The 17,718-nt window shown below is 40.7% G+C and overlaps 1 protein-coding gene across 4 annotated transcripts in view; it reads right to left on the reverse strand.

The window, feature by feature from the left end:
• Positions 1-2,430: 2,430 nt before the first annotated feature.
• Positions 2,431-17,718, reverse strand: part of LOC117421126 (catenin alpha-2-like) — a 502,927-nt gene continuing 487,639 nt past the window's right edge. For all 4 annotated transcript variants that reach the window (XM_059034144.1, XM_034035092.3, XM_034035091.3 and 1 more), the window contains exon 18: positions 2,431-3,621. In XM_059034144.1, coding sequence (XP_058890127.1) covers positions 3,334-3,621 — 288 coding nt within the window. In that variant the 3' untranslated portion in view covers positions 2,431-3,333. The remainder of the gene's footprint in view (positions 3,622-17,718) is intronic.

Raw genomic sequence — 17,718 nt, forward strand, 5'->3', positions numbered from 1 at the left:
TAGCTCTATTTGTTAATGATCATATATTGAAAAATATACAGTCTTTGATAGGAAAGCACTTTGCTAGATGATTATCAGCAGGAGACTACATTCTTTTCTTTTCCTTCTTGGTATGCAAAAGCTGTAACGTGCTTCAAAGTACCATATACAGGATCACAGGCTACAAGAACACAAGAGGAGAGAGTAATGAAATAATAGCTCATATAACTTTATTACGGCACTTGTTTTGAAATATTATTATTGATGAATTACCAACAATGTTGTGTTTTGTTGATGCAAGTCTATTGTAAAGGACATTGCCCAAGGCAATGTTATTTTCTCAATATCCTTAAAGTCATTGTTTGGTGATACTGACATCTGGTGATACATTGACACTGTCAATAATAATTCTAATTGGTAGCTTTATTATTATACGTTGCACTAGTAATGGTGTATGCATGCAAGGAATTGGAAGAGGGATTAAGTCCTATAACTACCCCACTGCAGAAAATTCAGAAGGTTATCTACCAAACAGGCTCTCTCAATTAGCTGTTCACCTTCCAACATAGCCACCGGTACAATTACAGGAAAATTAATGCAGTAGAGCAAGGTTCACATGGAAAAACAAATGCACTTCAACCTCAAATATTATTGCAAGACCCATAGTTTGACCTCACTGATTGCAGCTTGACATCTCTACTGTATCTTAATATTCATCAGATGGAATGAAGTTTCAGTGCACCCATTTCCTTGTGCTAATGAGAGCAGATGGACAGGGCAGATCTGCAAGGTGCATTGTCAACCTGTGACAAAAGCTACAGCATATAATGAGGACATAATGACTGAATGCTATGGCAGGAAGCACTAGGTCAGGGGTTTTAGAGATGCAAAGTAAACAATGTACCTGCATTGAGAGTTTGATGTTTCTTGACTGCTGCTGTTGGTTCACACAGAGCAGAGAGCAAAGACTGAACTTTGGAGGAGTGGGTGGACCAAAACCTATTTTCCTTCTTGTGGTGATGTAAAGCCAGTGAATGCACCTCACTACATTGTATGCATGATTACCTGCAGATGCAAGCTGATAGTTTGGTATACCTGTCATAAACAAAATATGTTAAGAAAGTAAGAAACCCCAACAATCAATATTATTCACAATCAGCAATGTGGTTTTCTCTACCTCTCTAAAATTCTCGTTTTGTTCATGTCTGGGGGCCTGCACATTCATTTTTTCAGTACGGAGAATCCGCAATGTGGATGATTTAAATTGTATTGAACAGACAAATTAATGATGAATAATGAATTTAACCAGTGAAAACAGAGAAAACACGATGACATCATGTAGTCTAGTGCCACGAATAGGAAGTGGCTCGTAGGGCCACCTCCCCCAAAAGACAAAGCCGCCAAACCATGACTGTAAAGAAGAAAATGATGAATGGTTAATACAACAACTGCAGTGGCGCAATGCCAGCTACCCCCCAAAATAGGAAAAGGATGAATGAAAAGTGAGCAGCTGAAACACAGGCCCGTCCCCGCGCATGAAATGCACTGAGGGAGAACCCGACCTCCCCGGCCTGCCATGCACCCTGCAGAAACTAAATACGAACCGCTCGGCACTCAGATAAGGAAAACAACCCTACTCGCTGGTAGGAGGAAACCTTAGGGAATCCATGGCTAAGGATAGCCCTTCCTCTAGGCTCTAAAGACGTCCGTCTCCCTGTTTGGCCTCACCGCGTGTGACTGAGAGGCCAGACAAAAAAAAAAAAATGAAAACTGATAAAAACTCTTGGGTGTCTGCTCTGAAAATCCTTTACTGATCTTGTTAAAAACAGCTTGTTTAAGTAAATAACATAGTAATGCATTTTAATTTACACACCTGCTTTCCATATTTACTGCAGTCTGAAATGTTTTAAAAAAGGAGAAAAAAGACAGTAATTTTCAAAATCTAGAACGAAACAACTGTGTACAGTTGGTGTTGTTTAAAACGGTTTTAGCAAACACTTGATTCCATTAACCTTACCTGCCAAGCACTTCAGTGGGCAGTTTTTATTTATTTATTTATATATTTATTATTATTCCGAATATTGTATTATACATTATGTAGTTGTATGTTGCAATGTGCATATTAATATAAGACAAATATTTGACAAGGATTAAGGATTGAATGTGACGGGTAACTTCTCAATAAACCAGTAAGAATTAATTATGGCTAGCAGCACAGTAGGGCTTTTAATCATATGGATGTAAATAAATACATTCCCCAATGTGGTCCTTACACTCCAGCTGAGAACCACAGTTCTTTTTCCCAAAATAATTTGAACAAATAAAGAGATTTTTTTTTTCTAAAGCAAATTTGTGAAATTGCAAGCAAACAAACTGTACTTTAAATCTCTGTTGATTTATATAGTTTGACAGAGACAGAAATAAAATACAAAGTAAAATGAAAGCTCACAGTCAAGTTAAAGGGTTTATTTGAGAATTACAGATACAAAGGCATGTTACACACTGTTGTTCCAAGCCATCAACACATCTAATCTTACTTCTCACTCTAAACACGTCATTTAGTTCTAGACAATAATCCAGCAGGCTGCAATACCTAGTGTTATTTTAATAATAAAAACATTAAAAACTCAAACAAAATATGCTTATGTTAACATTTTCAGTGAATCATCACAGCAATACAGTTAAATATTAGACCAAAAATACTGATAAGGTTAATAGTTATCAGCCTTTCGAAATCTCTTCATCGTTGACTGTATGGTGTTTTTAAAGTTCTAGGGCTGACTTTTTGTTAAATTGTTGTTCACATGATCAGCCATACTACTACTACAACTACTACGACTACTACTAAATAATAATAATAATAATAATAATATTCACAATAAATTAAGTCCTATTACCTTAATGTTGTGGGCCCAGTTTTATATTGACATACCTGCCAACTTAATAAAGCTAGCAAATCTTACATTGCTTTTAAATGTACTATATTGCAATTATTTGTCACCACTTTTTTCAAGTACATATATATATATATGTATATATATAGATATATATGTATATATATATATATATATATATATATGTATATATATATATATATATATATATATATATATATATATATATATATATATATATATATATATATATATATATATGAACCTGCCTCAGCAAACTATCACAGTTAACATAATACATTATACTTGGGGAATTATTGGCCAAAGCTTCCCAAATAATCCAGGGTTAAATTAAATACACAAAAAACATGCGTATATCATAAAGTGGTGGATCTGAGCTGGCAGGTATGTCTTCGAAAGGAATAGGTTTCAAGCCTTTGCCTGTTGCATCTTTAAACAGTTAATAAGAATCCATGGCCTTAAACTCGCTCAGCGCCTGTACTGGGGAGATGTGCTTTTTCTGGGATCCCCTTCTGACTCTGGTTTGACATTCCTCTGGCTTCTCTCGCTTAACTAAAGGTTTCTTTTCGGGGGCTTTCATCCTCCAGGAGACAACTGGTGAGTTCACAGCAGCTGTACCGTATACCTTTTGGTATTTTGTTGATGCCACATAGGAAGCCTTAACGGTCAGGACAACAGCATTCATCAGGTTCTTGGCTGCCTGGATTAGGGATGTTGCACTGTCCAGCTATGGAAATATAATGTAGTTTACAAGGAATTAAACACCAGGGAAACAACTGTACAATGATCTATTAATAATTCACTCAGAACTGATACAGTACTGCATGCCAACAGAGATATGAATTAGTAATTTCAAATTCTATACACACTCTCCATGACATGTTTTGAATATTGAGCACTCTCACAATTAACATTCCCTGGGGTACTGGATTTTACTTTTCTCTCTGTTTTGTTTAACTTATATTTAAAACCTATAACACACGTTTCCCCAGAGAAGTGAATAGGCTAATTTAATGACCTCTGATTCCAGTTTGCAAAAAAACAAACAACCTTGGGTTCAATTCTCTGAAGAAAGTTGTGGATTAAGGATCTGAAAAAAATAAATGGTAATTGAATCCCAAAAGGAAACAAAACATTAACTAAATAATACCAAGCATTTTGCATTAGATATAAAAACCTGTGAACAGCTTCCAAAGCGTGAGTAAGGTCTAAGAAGATGGAGATGTGTAACCTAAGACCAGTTCTGACCTCTTGGTATTTCTATTAATCCTCTGCACAAAGGTTTCTGTACAGTTTTGATTCAATGAGAGTTTGGTGGTGGAAGATTGACATTGCACTGCTGTATAACCTCTTTAGCAAGCACAGCAAGGAAATAAATGTCTAAGACAAGATACAGACCTTAAACAAAGTCTGGTGCAAACAGTACAGCCATCAATACTGCTTATAGTGGACAAGGATGCTTGCTCTGTTGATGCAAAACATTCTGAAAGGATTTTGCCAAAAGCTATATTTTGCAATTATTAAATGGAACATAAGAGGAGGAGAACCTATTATCAGTCAAATGGATGAGGACACAAGCAATACAACCCAGGGCAGTATTCACCCAGAACAGCAAAATCTTTCTAGGAAACACTTTATGATTTTCAAAAGGCTTACTGCTGAAAACAGCAGAGAAATACCACGACTACAGTATCCATCACGGCACACTAATTGACGTATCCCAAATGTCAACATCCAAAACAATAAATTACATACATTGTAAAGTTCCATAGATTCTGATCTTAGCCTAATAAATTCATCACATATTCCCACTGCAAATTTGAGCCTCAGCACACTGCGAGCCTTCATGGAGGCAAATGGATGCAAATGGATGTCAGTCTTATGACTTTTTTTTTTTTTTTTTTGTTACAGTTGTTTATCAATTCAAATTGGCTGAATACTGTGTATACGTCCAATTTATTTATTTATTTGCTCTGTTGTACTCAAAATTTACTGTAGTAAGGTACTGTACACACCTGTATAAGTTGTATGTTTAACTTAGTTTATGCCGGCTGTTAATACTGTACATTATTTTACTTGTCATACCTTGCGTTGCCAGAGAATAGTGTTGTTTGTATTGAGTGCATAATGTATTACAAGTTGTTTCATTTTTCTGAAGTTGTACAGTATTTTGTGTTACTTGTAATAAAATATATAAAAATAACTCACAAATAACTTGGTTTATGCTGGCTGTTATATACATTATTTTACTTGTCATATCGTGCGTTGCCAGAGAGTAGTGTTGTTTGCATTGAGTGTATAACGTATTTCAAAACGAGTCATATATACATTTACACGTACCTATAGACCTATTGCCATTGTATCCCATTGTATTCCCTCTCTCCTGTTATGTGCATACTCCAGTTATATGCATGGGTCCTAAGCCCATGCAATTATGCAGTCAACTGTATATATTTGCATTTTTGTTTTTTGGGATCTGTATGGACTCTTGTATTGTTTTGGTCTTCTTGGTAAGGGATAAAACAAAAAATAAAAAATATTACTGTGACTGCATGCTTTCAATGCATTTTGTTGAAAAGTAAATCAATAGTATATCATCAATCCTGTAAGAGGACAGTGCTTCTGTTTTATCAAAGCTACAAAAAAGGTGTCTGATGTACATAGTCAACATATATATTGTGTGTCTCAAACACTTTTTCCGGCTTTTCTTTGCACACAAAACAACCTGCTGTTTTATTATATATTTTGTTGAAAAGAAGAATTGTATCGTCCTGTAAGAGACCAGGGCCTTTCATCTCAACAGAGGTATGATGTATTTCAAATTGCTTGTGATGTAAAAAAACAAACAAACAAACAAAAAAAAACATTGTGTCCTTAAATGTAGTCTTTCTTTCCTTGTTTTAGTTAAACTGAAAAAAAATCCACTTCCATTGATGTCACCTAAGTACAACTATTGGTTTCCACGTAGGATTACAAATACAAGTAATGCTTTCTCTGCGCACCCCTAATTATCACCTAGACATAATGGATGGCTTTGGGAAATGGTTTGGTGTTTGCTTTTAAATACATGTAATTGAATGCCCTAAAAACAGTTGTCAAAACTTTTTTTTGTTGTCAGATTTGCAACCATTTTAGTCTGGAGCCCTGCATCATAATTTCTCATTTCTCTATGATTCACTGGCACAAACAGATTGATACATGGTGTGATTGAGGGAGCATTGTGGTTGAGGAATCATATCATCATAACGAACACCTGCCGGTGTGTACCAGTTGAAAGCCTGTCATGTACCAGTGCTGGTACGCGTACCACAGGTTGAAAAAACACTGCTAGAAGAACGATAACAACAACAAAAAAACACAACAAGGGCTCTGGCTCTTCTTTTATACCACATCATGGATCGTTATTGCTGTGTTACCTGTTTGACAACGTGGGCAATAATCCTTACACTCTCAGTGCACTAGAGCGGCCATTTTGAAACGAGCTTTGAAACAGACTTTAAAAGTTATGTGTAAAGAGTTGTCAAGATGTTACAATGAAAAGAAAATTACAAGTACGTTATTTAAACAGTTGTAGCAACACGTGAGGACGTGGAACACTATATTTATCTGAAACCTGCTACTTACTCTTGAAGTTCTGCAATTCCTATGTGTTTGTGTACTTTCACTTTCACTATGGTGAGTAATTGCATTTTGAAAACATAGGGCCTGCTTCTGATGTCCTCATTTGTATGTATGCTTTGGGGGGGGGGGGGGGGGGGGGAATCTATAAATTACTCAAAAGCAACAAGATGTTATTGATATATTTTTAAAAGAATGTTGTTTTCTCATTTGCTCCTCTAACTCTGACAGTCATGAGAGATTTCACTGTCTGATCCCATTCAGGTCATCTGCTGCAGTCTATATGAAAAAGATGCAAGTCAGACAGGAGGATAGCACACAGAAACAGGGATAGAGCGACTTGGACCACAATTTAAATTATGCTGAGATAACTGTCAAAACTGAATTATTTAGCCTAGAACAAAGAAGAATGAACTTAATAAAGTTAACTCTAGCCAATATTTTAAGTGCAAAACAGCAACCAGGATAAGTGGAAACAGGTGCAAATTTAGTGGAGACGCACTTAGGACAGAGGATAGGAGACACTTCTTTAGACAGATATTGGAGACAGTATGGAATGGGTTACCTAGCCATGTTGTTGAGACTGAATCATTGGGATCATTTAAGACCCCACTTAAAACATTTCAACCAGCTACTAGCAACTGGGCAAGCACTAATGGACCGAATGCCCCGGTTTCATTTGTAAATGTTCTTATGTAAAAGTAAAGCAGTAGACAAACAGAAGAATCATGGGCAATAAAAGGGGTTAAGAGTCTAACAGTAACAGTACAGTTTCATCTATGAGTAAAATCATAATCAAGTAATATATGGTTGTAAACTGTTAAAACGAGACCTGACAAGACAAAATTGATATACTGGGGTACACAACAAAAACAACCTAGCAAAAAATATGACACAGAACTTCAGGGGAAGGCACTCATTTTAGAGTACACATAAATAAATAAAACTAAAATGTTCAGGGATTCTCCAGTTAACAAAATAGCAAATACAGAGTACCAGTAAATACAGATCTACACCGCTATAGTTATTAATAAAACACATTGTTAATAACAGGGAACACAGGTGACCAGGGAAGGCTATTAAAAATGCATGCAACAGTTAGCTGTCAACTGTGTAAATCTGTACTCTCAGTCATTAAATGAACAGATTATGCTCAGTCAGGTGGAGGTCAACTATTTGGTTCATTTTAATTGTTATTTTATTCCATTAGAATGAAATGTGTGACCTAACTAGAGTTCAAGGCCCAGCTACTAGGCCTGCTGAGCTTTCAGGTAGCCTGGCTTTCCTAAATGCCCCCCAAATCAATCTCTAACAGTGCCAGAATACAGCTGGAATGTGGAATATCTAATGGATAATTTCAGTTTCTCTTGGGCACCATCACCACTGGCGATGCACAGGGGCTGTCCGAAGGCTCAATCAGACTCGCTTCACTCATTCCCTCCGTACCTTCTCTGCAGCCTCCAGGCATGCCAATGGCATACTGTAACGACTTGGGGATTTACACTGCAGCAGGACTTATTGTCTGTTCCGTTTGTTTGTTATGTTTTTCTGTAATTTATCTTATTCCGTGGTTCCACGTCACTAGGAGGGGGTGTCTGCTTGTTTGAGTCCACAAATCCTGGTCATGCGTTCAGCCTGGGACATTAGCAGGGGCTGGGGTTAGCTATTTCATGCCCGGGGTAGGCAGGGGGCAGGAGTATAAAGGGAGGGGGTGCATGTAGGGCACAGCAGAGTAGTAGTTGGAGCAGAGACGAGAACGGAGCCAAAAAAAAGATTAGAGAGAGTGAATAGAGTAACAGGGGAATGGTAGATTTACATAATTATTTTATTATTTTGCCATGAACCATGGCTGACAATGGTTCTCAGTTCTGGTCTGTGTTAATAAACGGTGGATTTGAGGCCAGAAAACTGCCTATGTGTGAGCCTGCTTTTATTTTCATGAGACGCTACATTGGTTTTAGAAGCAGGACCATGGCACGTATGCCTCAGAAAGTGAAGCAGGAGAGGACAGAGATGGCAGTTTCACCACCGCTGAGAGGGGACGAGTTGTGGGAGAGGCTGAAGGAGCTAGTCGCTGAGATGGCCCACAGGACAAAGCAGACCAGAGGCCGTGACGTCAGCGAGCAAAGGCTGGTACACTGCCCCACACACTGAGGGGCAGTGCGTCATCCACATTGATAGCGGCGAACAGAGGGCAGGGCAAAGATCGCGGGACTGTGGGACAGTATGACAACGGAACCGGAACAGCAGAAGTGACGTCAGAAAAAGGCGCCGTCAGCAGTGAAAACAACAACATTAACAACAACAACAACAATGCCTAAATCACCCCACTCCAGTATAATGGTAAGGCTGATTGGCAAGATTTTTTAAGGCAGTTTGAACTGATAGCACTGTTTGAAGGATGGACTGAATTAGAGAAAGCAGTACATATTTTTGGCAGCTTAACTGGAGAGGCCTTGCCTTGCCTCCATTTAATTACTCCAGAACAATGTTGGGACTATTATTTATTTATTTCTCAGCAGACTATGGGGTGTTGTTGGCCTTGTTGTCAAGCTGTTTTATGAAGGGGCCTATAGTTAAGTCCCGAGATGGGCCCTGCACCGATTGCAGGAGGGTAGAAGAGCCATGGGGAGGTGAAGATACCAGGATTTGACAGGCAGCTGGGAGGCCTATGCCTTTGCCATGCAGCTCACAACACTAGCACAGCTGCATGGCTGGACTGACAGCGAGAAGGCTGCCTGTTATGACCGCTGCAGTGACGGGTGATGTGCAGCTTGTCACTGCCGCCGCCAGCTGGGGGAGCCCAACAGCACAGCCGGGGGCCACTGTTGTTGTTGGGAGGACCTCAGTGGGAGATTTCTGCCATGTCCCGGTCCGAATAGAGGAGGTTCCATGCACAGCCTTGGTTGACATGGGGTCAACCATGACACCGGTGCGTCCTGATGTGGTTCTGGCATGGGTTCGACTGCATCCCACATCCGTCTAGCTCTGCACTGTCACTGGGGACCTTGCACCCATGAAGGGGAGAGGAACCGTGGTAATCTGACTTTCTCAAATACACTGGCAGCCAATTGGATCTCATAACCGTGACTTTGCATTTCCAAGGAGGCCTGGTTCTGACCATGGCCCACCCGGGGCAGCCTGGTCGGGACTGGGGCCCCTTCAATTGCCAAGCGGTATGCGACCCCCAGCGAGACCCAACAGCCGCACAGCCGTCCCGGATGAACTCAGCCCTCTCCTGGGACCAGCACCCCCCAGCATAGAGGCCGCTGCCTGCACGGCCGTCCCGGGGGAACTTAGCCCTCCTCTGGGATCAATGCCCTCCAGCACTGAGGCCGCTGCCTGCACAACCATCCTGGTGCAGCTCCGCCCTCTCCTGGGACCAGTGCCCTCCAGCACTGGGGTCGGAATCGCAGAATGAAAAGTGTATCCCCCCTACCAGTGAACCCCCTCTGGCCCAGCCCGTGGGTCCTACAGTCAGCTGCGTCCAGCCAGGCCAGTGAGGGGCTACAACTGATGCAGCAGTGACCGCTGTCTAGCACCATAGCTGTGAGGGCCTTGGCCCAGAATAGCGGGACCAGCTTTGTTGCCACTGAGGAGGGAACTGGACGGACACACCTGGTGCAGCACCGCATCGATACAGGGGAGGCCACACCTATCAAGTTGCATCCCTGCCCCCTGCCACTGGCATGCCTGGAGGCTGCAGAGAAGGTACGGAGGGAATGAGTGAAGCGGGTCTGATTGAGCCCTCGGACAACCCCTGTGCATCGCCAGTGGTGATGGTGCCCAAGAAAAATGGTGAGTGGAGGTTCTGTGTCGACTACAGGTGACTAAATGAGGTAACGAAAAAAGACTCATATCCCCTCCCCTGCATAAATGATTCGCTGGACTTGGTAGCGGATCCACGTGGATCTCCTCACTGGATCTCAAGAGAGGTTACTGGCAGGTAGACCTGGCACTCAACATATGACCGAAAACCGCATTTTCCACCGGCTGGGGGCTCTGGCAGTTCCGGTCATGCCATTCAGGCTCTGCAATGCTCCTGCTATCTTTAAGCGGTTGATGGAGAAAGTCCTGTTCGATGTCCTGCCCCACAAGTGTCTGTTCAAACTGGATGACCTCCTGGTGCATGGAGCCTCCTTCCAGTCTGTCCTGGGCGCCCTCATGAGAGTGCTGGAATGCGTGGCTGTAGCTGGGCTGAAGCTGTAACCCTAGAAGTGCTAGCTCATGCAGTGAGAGGTCACCTTTCTGGGCCACCGAGGAGAGGGGATCAGCACAGAACTCGCTAAGGTGACTGCAGTCTGGGAGTGGCACACGCCCACTGACCAGAGCCAGCTGCGAGGGTTTCTGGGCCTCTTATTACCGGCACTTCATACAGGGGTTCGTCAGCATTGCCACTCTGCTACACCAGCTCCTGCAGAAGGGGGAACCCCTCGCCTTGACAGAGGAGTATCAGGCTGACTTTGATGCTGCCTTTGATGCCCTCCGGTGGGCCCTGACCTAGTCCCCAGTACTCTCCCCACCAGACCCCTGCCTACCGTTCCTCCTGCACACTGATGCCAGCAATAAGAGGATTGGCAGTGTCCTGTCCCAGCCTGGGCCTGAGGGAGAGCAGGTGATCGCCTATTTCAGGAGGGCGCTAAACACAGCAGAGTGGTGCTACAGCGTGACTAGGAGTGAGCTACACTCCTCCGGTGGCTGGAGGACCAGCAATGACCACCACTGCGAGGAAGTGGTGCCCCATTCCGCAGCCACGAGAGCCCTGTGGTAACAGTGTGATGGTCCTGCAGCGCCAGTGGAAGGAGCCCGCTACTTGCGAAGCAAGGTGGCAGGTGGTGGTCCCCTGAGGGAGAAGCTCAAGCCGACCTTTGGTTTACTAAAAATGTACTTGACCTGCAACAATTAAGCTTTTAAACGAGAAATGCATTCATTAACAACCTAAATTTCAAAGCATTAATGGATTGATTTTACTTACAAATTTAGTTTGAAAATCACTTGCTACTAAAGCTTTCGTTACTATACTGCTAGTTTGATACAATAACACAGTTTTTTTTTTTTTAATCTCCCCCATTGTCTGTTATGTTTATTTGTTATGTGCGCAGGTGTCTTCCGTCCAGGTCCACCAATCCTGGACATGCGTCCAGCCCCGGGTATGTCTAATGTCCTGGGGCCAGGGTTAGCTATTGCATGTCCGGGGTTGGTATACGCTGGCAGGGTGCGGGAGTATAAAAGGGGGTGGGGCATGTATGGCTCTGGGGAAGTCGTAGTTGGAGCAGAATGCAAATGTAGGTGTTTTTTTATCCTGTCTTTTTTTTTTAAACAGCCTTATCCTTTATTTGAAGTAGTAAATGTCTTAAAATATGAACTGCATTTGACAGCTCTAACAAAGAATGAATACAACATGTATAATCAGTTTCACTCCTTCACCTCACCTTAAACTCAGCATCTGTGGTTTATTTTTAACACAGCTGTTTCGTCAAATTGAAAATTATGATCATTAACATTGTGTATGAGTAACAAGCAACATGTGTGAACCTCAAATAAAAACATTAAAATATATATGTACAGTTCAGTTTAATACGTACCCTTGTAAAGTTTTTCAGTGGACAATCTTTACCTTGTTCTGTCCAATTGCTTTGAATTCCAAGTAAAAAAGCAAAGTTTGTGGGGAATAATAGCCATTTTCTATACTTTTGAGGCATAAGCAATTAGGAAATAACACTTACTACCCAGGAACCAAAAAAGAAGAAAAAAATGTGTTACACAGTGTTAAGACTCCATTAGCCATGCTAGATTATACTGAAAAAATCTGAAAGGAAGCCATAACCAAAAATTGAAATTGCTAATAAGAACAGGTCATTTCATTTGGCAGTAGAGCATTACGTTTGAGATTACATATTTGAAGGGAAAATGTGAAACTTTAATTGTCGCGCACACTAGTGTATAGGACAGGGAGTCTTGGTTAAAAAAAAAAAAAAAAATGACGTTGCTGGTAACTTAAGACGAGACTCAACTGTGTTGAGTACTGTGTTTTTTTTCCGCCCCACTGTAAGCAAAGTTACCTCACTAATACAGTAACAGCCTTTCAGAATGTCAAAAATGACTTTTACAACTGGAAAATCCTCAGCTAAAAGGCTCAGAAATTAAAAACTAGCTCTAAAGTTGCAAGTAAGTCAGTTAATTCCCTGTTGTTGTAGGTACAGTGGAACGTCGCATATCCGACCGTCACATAACCGTCCTGATCAATTAACCGCCTCACTAAATAAATAAATATTAAAAGTAGGCTACGAGAGTAATGGCATTGGCAGCAAATGCAGCTTCCGCGATGGAAACAGAAAGAAAGTGTTCTAGCAATCAGCCTTTTGGTGCGTTCCCCTTTAAGAGAGGCGGGCTGTGTGCGTGTGTGTCAGCTGCATGTAGCAGTGACGTTTCAGTACACCAGTTGAGAAAGCTTTTTTTTTGTGCAATGTGTTTATATGATGGAGCACATGCTTGCAGATATTGGCAGCGTGTTGTTGTAGCTTTTAAATGAATTTCGTTTGTTTAAAATAGAGGAAGCAATATTCAAACCGAGCTGCTTATCAGCTGTTGGCAATCTCAAGAAAGAGCACAAAGTACAGTGACAGTGATATTAAGAAAGCAGAACCAGGGAGGCAGGGACTTCTAGAGTTAAGAAAGAAGCCATCAGTTGCAGGTTACTGTACATTTACCATTTATTTTTATTATTTTTTTAAAGCTTTGCGTGGCGATGGCTTATAGCAAACTGCATAACAACACTGTGTATTGTAGCCTAATTAATCTTATTTACGTTTGCTTACTTTTAAAGCAAAAAATGTCCCCATGTTTAAAGCAGTTTGCATGTTGTTTTTGTTCACTAACCTATTTATGGATGTGTAAATGCTTTTCTACAGATACCCCAATCTACAGGGGTCGGCTATGCAACGTTATACTGTTTTTTTTTTGGTTTTTTTTATTGTACTGGAATGACTGATGACTAATACAGAGAAACAAAATACAATAATTTGTTTTGTTGGAGTGGAAAAAGAAAAAAAAAGTTTTTTTTTTACTTATACAACCCGTTTTTAAAGTTAACAATACTATTGTAGGAACTCCACCAATACTTTAAGCTGTGCATTTAATTACATTGTCGTACTTTATGGTGTGTAAGGGCTCCCATAGCATCGGCACCAAGGTTATATATACTGGACATGCTGGCGCATAGGGGGCAGTTCAGAGAATCGAATGTGTACTTCACTAGACACCGTATCTATGCAGGCAGCTAAAATACATTAAGTCTCAAGTTTAATAATAAATACTGACCTCCGGTTCGGACACTCGGATCATCTTCTACGCAAGGGTGCCTGTGCTGCTACGGAACCCCAGCCTTTGTCCCAGTACACTGTAACCGCTGGTGAGTCTGAACTGTTTGATTTGAACTATTCAAAAGACCCAGAAAGACGGCCAAGGAATAAAATCCATAAAAGGGATACTTCAGTTGTGCAGTGTGTTATTGGACAGATATACTTTAGCCCACACTGCTTAGGTAATGCTACAGAATTGGTGGTGGCGTAGGAGAATTTAGTTTCAAGATCTGCAAACCCAATAAGAAAAATAAAAAACATGTCTGCTCACTTTACACCTAAAAAGCGAGTTGTTTTGAGTAAATTTTGCAACAGGAAGGTAGCAATGGAAGTGAAACCTAGACAAACCACAATAGAGTGACAGCTGCCAGAATCGTTTTATTACAAATCTGTGTTGCAATTGGAAGGGGTGTAATGGCTGCCGCGCTAGATCTCAGACCGGGAGCTCAAGTTGAATCGCTCTCCCACCCTATGCATGCGGATTTGCATATCAAAGCTGAGTTGCTGCTGCCTTTTAAAGAGGACGGCTGTGAATGGTTCTCACAGTGGATAAGGAGGCTGGAAGTGAGCTGTGCAGCTTTAGGTGTGAATTCTGATGGGCTAGCAAGACTCTTGCCATCTCGTGTAAGTGAACCTGCATTTGGTTATTGGAACAGTTTGCCTACAAGTGTTAAAACTAATTATCAGGAATCAAAGAAGAGGTTACAGACTGTTTTTAATCAAGATCAGTACTTGCAGATGTTCCATGTGTGCTTCTCTAATAAGCAGAGGAAACAGGGGGAATCACCAGAAGTTTATACAGCAGATATTGCCAGGCTGGTTTAGCATATGACATGGTTTATTTAGATTTAGAAAGCTTTTGACAAAGTCCCACGTAAAAGATTAATTCTCAAACTGAACACAGTAGGGATTCAAGGAAATGCATGCACATGGATTAGGGAGTGGTTAACATGTAGAGAAAAGTGTAAGGTACTGCACGCAGGCAATAAGAATGTGCATTATAGATATCATATGGGAGATACTGAAATTGAAGAAGGAATCTATGAAAAAGACCTAGGGGTTTATGTTGACTCGGAAATGTCTTCATCTAGACAATGTGGGGAAGCTATAAAAAAGGCCAACAAGATGCTTGGATATATTGTGAAAAGTGTTAAATCAAGGGAAGTAATGTTAAAACTTTACAATGCATTAGTAAGACCTCATCTAGAATATTGTGTCAGTTCTGGTCATCTTGTTACAAAAAGGATATTGCTGCTCTAGAAAGAGTGCAAAGAAGAGCGACCAGAATTATCCCGGGTTTAAAAGGCATGTCGTATGCAGACAGGCTAAAAGAATTGAATCTATTCAGTCTTGAACAAAGAAGACTACGCGGTGATCTGATTCAAGCATTCAAAATTCTAAAAGGTATTGACAAAGTCGTCCCAGGGGACTTTTTCGACCTGAAAAAAGAAACAAGGACCAGGGGTCACAAATGGAGATTAGATAAAGGTGCATTCAGAACAGAAAATAGGAGGCACTTTTTTACACAGAGAATTGTGAGGGCACCAACTCCCTAGTAATGTTGTTGAAGCTGACACCCTGGGATCCTTCAAGAAGCTTCTTGATGAGATTCTGGGATCAATAAGCTACTAACAACCAAATGAGCAAGATGGGCTGAATGGCCTCCTCTCATTTGTAAACTTTCTTATGTTCTTTTGTGCCATCAATGCTCAGGCAGGTCAACTACGAATTGAGAATCAGACTGTACCCCTCCAGTAGAATATCCAGCTTATACCTGCTTGCTGCAACATCACTGTGAATACATCAATTGTAATACCTGCAGTAACTGAGCTTGTGTGCACTGTCCAGGTTCAGCCTACAGATCCTTATGGCCTAACTCCAAACCTGTATGAGGGTGTCCTTGAACCATCTGCGAAACTACCTGAATGTGGATCAATGTGATTGAGCCAAGCAGCAACCCATGAGCCTCTCCTGTGGCAGATGTGGTAGATGGACCTTGGAGCTGGACTTGTTTGAGATGAGGATACAGCACCATAAAAGGAGAGAGCCATGGCAACGCTGACTTGATGTCCAGAAGACTGCCAGATACAGCTGCCACTGTTCATGACGTCTCCCCCATAACTGCATGTGTCTCCAAGACTGAAGGTACCCTCGAACCCACCTCCAGAGGACAAAAGACAGTGGAAGTTGGCTCCATTGAACTTTCAATACTTTCAACCAAGGCTGAAAGCTACAACTCTTTAAAATGTGCATTGTAACATTGGAACTCGCGTCGCTAATGAAACAATCTTTAATCAATTAACAAACTTTTGCTAGAAACAACAGTTGTTTAAAATGGTCTGTGTTAGCTGCAAAAAAAGTAACAAGACAAAATAGATTTTTTAAAAACAACTTTGAATGGCATATTCTGCGACCTTTTTGAGTTTTGTAAACCTTTAAAACGTATGTTGACACATTAATTACAATGACCGTGTAATTCCCATAGCCTATCTTGCTGCCTTTAATCCCAAAATATTAAACACGGGAGAAACGTTAACTGCAAACCTGAAATTACAAAACCGAAGATTTTGTGTTTCTTTATACACACTGTATATTTCTAGTAGTATGTAGAAATTATATGCCACTGGAGCCTAGCAACCTAAAAAAAATAATATTAATAAAATAAAACATCTTATACGACTAAGCATAGACGTAAACAGCTAGTGTTTCTCCCTTTGTTACATTGTCTATTACAAAGGCAGACACACAGTTGAAATCAATGCCATTCTTCACAAGCATCTTAAAGCCTGATCTACTGTGTGGTAAACAGACTCAAGATGTAGTATATCTACTAAGTAAGCAGTAGGTTCAAGATTACAAGTTAAGCAAAACAAAATCCCACCATCTGCATGCAATGTCCCTTTTCGAAGCTCTGAACGTGATCTTCTGTTGAAATGAATTTAGCTTTTTTTTATTTGTCACCTGTCTGTATTTTTAATGTTAATCATACACTGCAAGCTAATAAATCAACACAATCTAAACAACCATTTTAAACTTCCCGACTCGCATGTTAAGTCATTGTACAGTATGAGGAATTCACCAATCATGAAGCTGGTATTAGCTTGACCCCGTTGCCATAGTAACCAAATGCACAGCATTGACGCTGGACCGCGTACAGCTACTGTAGCGCTGCTTCTACTTGATAAAAGTATGACATGAACAGGGGAGGTGAAAAATAATGTAAAATACTGTAAAGTAAAATGCATATTTTTCATGGTAGGCAGTCATATACACGATTTCTGTGAAATTCGTGATATCGTTAATTTTCCGAGGCCCTACATATAAGGCTAGCATGATCTGTGCTCAATCTGTATCTAGTTATTACCTCCTCCTCACACAGCCCTCGTAACATCTGCCTGGTCCGAAATACTCTCAACCAGACTCTTCTTCTACTGTGCAACTCTTCTGCTGGTTCTGTGACACCGCCTGGTTTCAATAAGCAGTACTTTTAACACACGCTGAGGCACCTAGTAAAGTTAGCGCCCTTAAGTGAATATGGTTTGCATATCAAATACCTCCCTTGTGGTATTTTGTGATGTAATTTGCATACATTTCCACACATTAACATTACTCATTATATTTAAATGACTCGAACGCAGTACTTTTTCCATGCTCTAGGTTGCCTGCCACTGGTTAGTGAATACAGCAGCTGTACAAAGAATGCAGTAAAGGAGCTTACTGCATGCAAAACATGTTACCGCTGTTTAGTGAATGAGGCCCTAAGATTTAAACTACACTTTTTTCTTCCTCATATATTACATTTCTTAATTTAAATACTAAAGGAATATTGATGTGCTGTTTTTATT

Source organism: Acipenser ruthenus, chromosome 1, assembly GCF_902713425.1.
Source record: "Acipenser ruthenus chromosome 1, fAciRut3.2 maternal haplotype, whole genome shotgun sequence".
NCBI classification, from domain to species: Eukaryota; Metazoa; Chordata; class Actinopteri; order Acipenseriformes; family Acipenseridae; genus Acipenser; species Acipenser ruthenus.